This window comes from Chinchilla lanigera, unplaced genomic scaffold, assembly GCF_000276665.1.
Source record: "Chinchilla lanigera isolate Chin_1 unplaced genomic scaffold, ChiLan1.0 scaffold00078, whole genome shotgun sequence".
Classification (NCBI taxonomy): Eukaryota; Metazoa; Chordata; class Mammalia; order Rodentia; family Chinchillidae; genus Chinchilla; species Chinchilla lanigera.
The window spans coordinates 9,964,170-9,972,671 of record NW_004955479.1 but is presented as its reverse complement, the minus strand read 5'-3'; the positions used below and the strand labels follow the sequence as shown (position 1 = coordinate 9,972,671).

General features: G+C 42.1%; 1 protein-coding gene across 1 annotated transcript in view; it reads right to left on the bottom strand.

Moving 5' to 3' along the window:
- Positions 1–8,502, bottom strand: part of Smo (smoothened, frizzled class receptor) — a gene marked incomplete in the record, with an annotated part of 28,294 nt that overhangs the window by 18,999 nt on the left and 793 nt on the right. Inside the window, 1 exon segment of the mRNA XM_013503270.1 lies at positions 8,319–8,502. Coding sequence (XP_013358724.1) covers positions 8,319–8,502 — 184 coding nt within the window.

The window sequence follows — 8,502 nt, the reverse complement described above, 5'->3', positions numbered from 1 at the left end:
TGTAGTTTGGAGGTAAAGTGCTTGCCTAGCATGTATAGGCCCTGGGCTTGATCCCCAGTGCTGAAGAGAAAAAAAGAAAAGGCAAAATCAAAACCAAAAATATATACTACAACGTAGCCATGAAATTGGCAAAAATTTTAAAGGCTGACAATGTCAACTGTTGGGAATGATGTGGACCAATAAGGCCTTCTTCCAAGGCAAGCGGGAGTACAAATTGGTACGACAGCCTTGAAAACAGTTTGGCACTGGGTGTAGTGGCACATGCCTGAGATCTCAGCACTCTAGGAGGCTGAAGCAGAAGGATGAAAGGTTTGAGGTCAGCCTGAGCAATTTAGCAAGACCCTGTTTGAAAATAAAATAAAAGGGCAAGGGATGTAGCTCAGTGGTAGTGTTTGCCTAGCATACAGAAGATCTGGGGCTCAATCCCTGTACCAATTCATGAGGGGTTGCAGGGAGAGTGTGGCATAAAATGAAGTCATGCAGGTATGCCCTATTACAGTGTTTAGCAATTCCACTCTTTAAATATATATCCAGAAAAACTTATGCCAAGAATTAGTACCTATTTCAAAAACCTATACTCCAATAAATTGGAGAATCTAGAAGAAATAGATTCCTAGAGATATCTATATCTATATATAGGCATATAGATAGCTGTATCTATATATTGAATATATATGAATTACCAAAACTGAATCAAGAAGATATAAAAACCTAAATAATCGGATAACAGGCAATGAAATTAAGACAGTAATAAAAAAAAACCTATCAACTAAGAAAAGCCCAGGACCTGAAGGAGTCACCACTGAACTGTAGAACTTCCGGGAAGATCTAATGTCAATATTTCTCAAATTCTTTAATGAAATAAAAGAAAGGAGAACTGCCAAATTCATTGATTCCAAAACGAGACAAGGATTCAACTCAAAAAGAAAACTACAGGCCAACCTCTTTAATAAGCAAAGATCTTCAACAAAATACTGGCAAATAGAATGGAGCAAATTATTAAAACAGATCCAGATCACACATCATGACTTAGTAGGCTTCATCCCAGGGATGCAAAGATGGTTCAACATATGTAAATCAATTAATGTAATATATCTTACAAACACCATACAATCATTATACAATCACATGATCATCTCAATATATGCAGAAAAAGCTTTTGACAAAATCCGCAGCATCTATTAACGATTTTTCAAAAACCCTTAAGAAAATAGGTATAGAAGGACATTCTTTCAACCTGATAAAAGCCACTTATGACAAACCTTCTGCCAACATCATATTAAATGGAAAAAAACTGAAAGCTTTCCCTCTAAAGTTAAGAAGGAGACAAGGATATCCACTATCACCACTCCTGTTCAATGTAATACTTCAGCCAGCACAATCAGGCAAGAGAAAGAAATACTAGAGATACATACAGGAAAGGAAAAAGTTAAACATGACCTTTTACATAGAAGATTCAAATAATTTCACCAAAAGACTTCTAGAACTAATACAAAATAGCAGATAGCAGGATACAAAATCAACACATAAAAATCAACAATGAATCCACCAAAAAAGAAAATAGGAAAATAACATGATTCACAACTGCTTCAAGAAAAATTAAGTACTTAGGAGTTAACAAAGGATGTGAAAGTCCTCTATAACAAAAGAGTACTCTGGAATAGAAGATAAAGAGGATATCAGAAAATGGAAAGATATCCCCTGTTGCTAGATAGGCAGAACCAATATTGTCAAAGTAGCCATCTTTCAAAACTGATATACAGATTTAATGCAATCCTAATCAAAAGACCAACATCATTCCTCGCAGAACTACAGAAAACAATCCTAAAATCCATATGGAACCAGAAGAGACCCAGAATAGCAAAAGCAATCCTGGGCAACAGTGGCAAAGCAGGAGGTATCACAATCCCAAATTTCAAGTTATATTACAAAGCTACAGTAATAAAACACAAGGTATTGACACAAAAACAGACATGTGGGTCAATGGAACAGAATAGAGCAGAAATAAACCGGGGCACATTCCACTACTTGGTCTTTGACAAAGGGGCTAAAACATGTCCTTGAGAAAAGGTAGCTTCTTTTATTTTTCCAACAAATGGTGCTGGGAAAATTGGCTATCCACATGCAGAACATTGAATCTAGACCCATATCTCTCACTGTGTACTAAACTAAAAACAAAATGGATCACAGATCTAAATATTAAAACAGAAACAAGTTGGGTGTGGTGCCCCCATCTGTAATCCCAGCCCTTGGCAGGCTGAGGCACAAGTTCAAGGCCAGCCTGAGCTATACAGCAAGACCCTATCTCAAGAAATCAAAACGGTCGGGTGTGGTGGCACATGTCTGTAATCCCAGCACTTGGGAGGCCGATGCAGGAGGATCGCTGCGAGTTCGAGACTAGCCTAGGCTACAAAGTGAGCTCAAGGCCAGCCTGAACTGCATAGTGAGACCCTGTCTCAAAAAGAAAGAAAGAAAGAAAGAAAGAAAGAAATCAAAATGAACAAGAAAAATACCAGAGGCAATGTGTTGTAAGATAAAATAGGTAAAACTCTTGAAGACACAGGCAAGAACTTTCTGAACAGAACCGCAATTGCACAAGAAATAACATCAAAATCAACAAATAGGAGCTTCAGCCCAGTAAATAACCAACAAGAGACAACCTACAGAATGGGAAAAAAAATTGCCAGCTACTCCTTGGATAGAAGACTAATATCTAAAAAAAAAAAAAAAAAAAAAAAAGAAGAAGACTAATACCTAAAATATACAAAGAACTCAAAAAATTAGACCACCTAAAATAAAAGACCAAATCAAAAAATGAGCAACTAAAATGAACAGACACTTAGAAGTACAAATGGCCAATAAATATGTGAGAAAAAATGGCAACATCTCTGGCCTTTCTATAAATGCAAATCCAAACAACAATGAGATTCCATTTTTCTCCAGAAAGAATGGGTATCATCAAAACATCAAGTAACAACAAATGCTAGTGAAACTAAGGCTACAAAGGAACCCTTCTATATCGTTGGTGGGAATGTAAACTAGTACAACCACTATGCAGATCAGTATGATTTCTCAAACAACTACAACTTGAAATTCCATTCCACCCAGCTATTCCTCTTCTAGGTATCTTCTCAAAAGAGTCAAAGACATCAGATTACACTGAATCAGGCATACTCATGTTTACAGCAGCATCACTCATAATAGCTAAATCATAGCACTAAATTTCATAATACAGTGGCCTATATTATGTCCATCAACAGATGAATTAATAAAGAAAAAGTGGCATTTAAACACAATGAAGTACTACTCTGCTATAAAGAAGGATAAATTTGAGTCATTTGTCGGGAAAGTAGATGCACCTTGAGAGTGCAATGTTAAGTGAAATAAATCAGACACACAAGCTTAACTAGCACATAGTTTCTCTTATATAGGAAACCCAAAGTATAATCAAATTTAAAAGGAAGATAAAAGACATAATAGGAAACAGGGAGATGGATTTTTTGCAAATGGCAAGAGGACCAAGACATGGAGGACAAAGGAAAAGAGGGACGGGAAGAGGATGTAAAAAGAATTAAGCCATATTATACACGTGTACCAACTCCCCACAATGAGTGCAATCATTATTTACCGCAAAGACATATAATAAAAATAAAACTTTTTTTTAATTAAAAAAACTTTTGCCAGGTACACCAGGACAGGCACAAAAGAATACTCACAGCAATATAATTCGGGTGGGCAAAAGCCGGGGACATCTTAAAGATTTAATAACAACAGAATAGACAAACAACAAATTATAATATGCATACACAATGGAATACTATTTAGTAGTACAAAAAAGCTGTAATCACATAGATACATTTTACCAACTAAAGTAGTGTAAAAGAAGCAAGACACAAAAGAATACACATAGATGATTCCATTTGTATTAAGTTCAAAAACCTGCAAAACCAAATTACTGTATACTATTTTTTAAAAATGTATTGTTTAGGCATTCCACAGGTAGGTGGTAAAATTATTCAGACCAAAAAAAAAGGAAATGATAACCAAAAACATCAGGATGACTAGTCGCTCCCTCTGGAGAAGATAGAGACAGGGACAACTGGGGACGTTCAGGACCCAGGTGTCACTTTGTAATTATTTGTTATTGAGTACTTGTGTGTTTTATGCACTTTTCTGAATACCTGGTATATTTCACAATTGAAAAGCAAAAAGAAAAACTTGGGCCTATGTGTGTATTTTTCTATATTTTGAAATGGATTCTGATCATCAGCCAGGTTTGGGAACAGCTCTAAGGAAATTCTTTCTGTTTTGCCACTGCAAGTTACCCACCACCACTACCACCGTCCCTCCTCTCGCCTCTGAACTGGAGGTCTGAGACACAAGTGAAAAACACCGCCTAGGTTTCCTGTCTCTTTCCCACTGGCTGTGTCCTGGCGGGTGACAGGGCCACACAGCCATGCGCGCGCACACACGCGCGCGCACACACACACACACACACACACACACACACACAGCACAAAGTGACCCAGGAGGTTACGTGCCGGCTCTCAGGGACCTATTCCCTTGCCAGCTGTGGCCTCTCTTTCTTGCTTTCTCATCCTATTTACCAAACCAGATTTGGCCTAAGGTGCACCGTGGCCTGGACATTATGTTTGTCTGGTTAGCCTGGAATGCCTGCAAGGAGACATTTCCAGCTGTAATGGAGAGAGATGCTAAGTGACTAAAGAAGTCCAAGTCCAGAAAGATGAAAAACATAAGAAAGACCTGAGTTGTATACTAACCTAGAAATTGGAACAACCTGAGCTATAAACCTCCTCACTCATGGCATCCTTCCAAAGCCTCAGCAACCTAGGCCAAGGAGGCACACAGTGGCCACCTCTCTACAGCAACTCCTACTTTGAGATCTGCTAGGAATTTCCATGTGGATGTCCAATAAGTGCTTCAAATTCACACACCCCAAACTGAAGCTACGCTTTCTTCTTAAACCTGTTCCTCCACCAGCACTCTCCATCCTAGTAGAAAGAAAGTGTACCACCTTCCATCCAAGGCTCCTGCCCATTCACGCTCCACTTCCAACACCTCAGTAGTCCTCTAATACTTGGGGATCTGTCCAACCCTGCATTCTGCTACCTCAGTCCTGACCACCATGAGCTTCCACCTGGACTACTTTACCCAGGCCCCGATCAAGCAGCAGGCTCCAGGCTTTCCTTACACTGGCAGTTTCTTCATACCACGTCCAAAGAGATCCTTCAAAAATGCAAAATGTAAATACAACCTCTCCCTTGCTTAAGAGCCTTCAATGGCTCCTTATCACCTTCTGATAACATCCAAACTCAATATGGGGTATGAATTCCTTTACTTTATAATTCACATGTTATCTGTCACAATTCTACCCTTCACAAGATTTGATTCAGTTCTACTGCAATTATTATGTTTCTTTTTTATTTTTACAATTATTTTTATTTATTTATGTATTTGGTGTACTGGGGAATTGAACCCAGGGCCTTCACAATGAGCTACATCCCAGCCTTTCTTCCTTTTTTTAAAAATGTAGTATTTATTTTGAGACAGGATCAAGGCTGAGCTTGAACTCACAATCTTTGTTCCCAAAATGCTGGGATCATAGGCGTGTACCACCACGTGTGGCTTATTGGATTTCTTAACTAACAAGCCCTCTTCCCTCTAAACCTTTATACATGCTATTTATTTGTTCTTCCCATTCCTCTCTGTGCCAACTCTCCCTTGGTTAATTCCTGCTTATTTCTCAAGTCATGAATTAAATGTCAGTTCTTCCCTTGCTCCCCCAAACCTTTTGCATTCTTACAGCAACTATAATGTCACAGTACTTTCCACAAGTTTTGCTAAAGCTTGCTTAATTGTCTGTCTTTGTCTTGACAGCAAAGGGGTATCTGTGTTCTTATCTTTATGTGCCCCAGAACCTGTTCCAAGATATGACATACAGAAGCGCTCAATATCTAACTGAATGAATGAATGAGTTAGCTGTATACTCAGCACTCTGAGGCTCTGGGGAGAAAAAAAAAAAAAAAAAGAAGACCAAGTCTCTACTCTCAAAAGTTTACAGATGAAGATAACCTAGATCATCTTCCTCTTTCACCAATAAAACCACCTTCAAGAGCCGAGTGACAATGACCACATCTAACACCAAATCAAGACCAACTCAGGAAAACAAACAAACAAACAAACAAAAAAGCCCCGCTAGTTAGAGGTTCCTACTAAAGACCTGGCTGTGACTCTCTTAAATGGCTTGTGTTCAATCTTCCCACTACTGAGCCAGCTCACACCAACACTTCACAGGAGAAAGCAAAAAGCATGTGGCCAAACACACAAGGATACAAGACTAAGGTGAGAGATGGCAGACAGCAAAAGGAAGAGCTCAGAGTGCAGAAGAAGGAACTTGGAAGATGGTATCCATGAGACAGGGCTGCATTCTGTAGAGATCAGGTTCTGAAGTCAGCACCTAAAACAGAAGCCATGTGTAACCAACAGCAGCTCTGAAAAACCTGTAAGTTACTATAATCCAAGTTCTACGTGATTTGGCACATATACTCCGTAATAAGAGTATATGCTGGGCTCAGTGCTCACAGCTCTGCCGGACCCTGCCTTGCCATTGTGTGAGATTTGAATCTACACAACCAACAGATGGTTCTAACTCATGCACCTTCTGCCAAAACCTTTTGCTAGCTCAGCAGCTGTTTACAGGAGTAGTGGCTGGAAAAGGTCCATCCCCGTCCTCCTTGACCTGATGATAACTATACAGTAGTGATGGCGAACCTATGGCACAGTGGCACAGCAGGCACGCACAGCCCTCTGTCAGCACTGAAGCCAAGTCTCCCTAGCCAAGCATCAGATAATAGTAGTTTTTTCTAAACTAAAACCTCAGTATTCAGCTTTAATTGCAGTGTTGGCACTCTGTGATAAATAAGTGGGTTTTGGATTGCAATTTGGGCACTCGGTCTCCAAAAGGTTCACCATCACTGCATTATAGTAACTTACGGATTTTTCAGAGCTACTGTTGGTTACACATGGCTTCTGTCTTCTGCGCTGACTGCAGAGCTTGATCCCCACATAGGATGCAGCTCCGCCTCATGGACACCACCCTCCAAGTTCCTCCTCTAGCATCTGCACCAAGCCAGGAGCCCTATGGCCTTGTCCAAAATTCGGTAAAAGCTGAGAACTCCACTGGCCAGGTTGACAATGACAGGTAGCCTACCAACATTGGCCCCTGTGGGATGGGGAGCAGAGCTAAGAGATGGGGCACCTCAGGCCTGTCAAAGAAGGGGGCTCTCAAGTCTGCTCTTGGCTCCTGATTTTCTTTTCTTTTTCAGTTAATCATACTGCATGGAGCAAGGGGTGACAAGGCCAATTCCCTTCCGGTATCCTCCAGGGCTCTAGTCCAGAAGAGTGACAAGAGGGAGATTATCCCCTCTACACTACTAAGCAAAGACTTGTTTGGGTACAGTCTGCAGTTTTCAGGCTCTGCCATGATCCCATCCCAAGGAGAAGGCTCTGGGGCTTCAAACCACGTGGAAGAACCCACAGGCTCTCAACACCCCAAACTTCAGTGTTCTTTCCCAGTCCCGATCTGCCTGAGGATCCAAATTTCCGAGAATATACAAGTAATTGTTAGAATCATCTCCTTCCTTCTACGCCCCTCAGTGTGGATAGAGTGTTCTCACTTTCCGGATGAGCAGACTATGAAAGCAAGACAAAAATCACAGTTCTCTGGACTGTTTATCTCCCAAATCAAGATTCCAGATAGTTCTGGTTGCCTTTCAATTATTCATCACCAGGGGGTTTCTTTTGCTTCACAAATTTGCTCCCACCTTTTCCCTCCAAATGCCTAAATCCCTTCCACCCCATCCTTCCCTTTTTTCCTCTCCAAATCTCCAAATTTTTCTCTCCAATTTCCCCGAGGTCTGAAAATCCCTGAATTCCTGAACCCGGCCTCCAGAGCAGAGAGCGGCTCCTCTTCCTAAAAATGTCCTTTCCTGTGCCTCAGAGCGCCCTCCTCACAGCTCCTCATCCCTCACCCCCACCCCCATCCCCGCCTAGCTCACCCCTGCCCAGGTCCTTTGTGACTGGTTCCCTCAATTTTCTCACCCTCCCGGTCCCATCACCGAGGGTCCCCCTCCTGCACGTAACCTGACCCCCCCCCCCAAAGTTCAGACTCGGTTCTCCACCTCTCCCGGGTGCCGCCACGGCCTCTCCGAAGCTCAGCGTGAGCTTAACTCTTACAACGGGGCCCCCAGCCCACCAACCCACGCCCCCACACCCCCTGGCCCGACTCGGGTGCTTACCGGACCAGAGCACGAGCTTGCCGTGCGCTTCCTCCTGGGAGTCCGAGTCCCCGGCCAGCAGCGTGGAGGTGGCGCCGTAGGGCAGCGCCGAGCCCAGGCACACGTTGTAGCGCAGCGGCTCGCAGGGGGCGGCCCGGCCGCAGTGGCTCAGCAGCGGCGGAGGGCCGGTCCCCGCCGCGCCCCT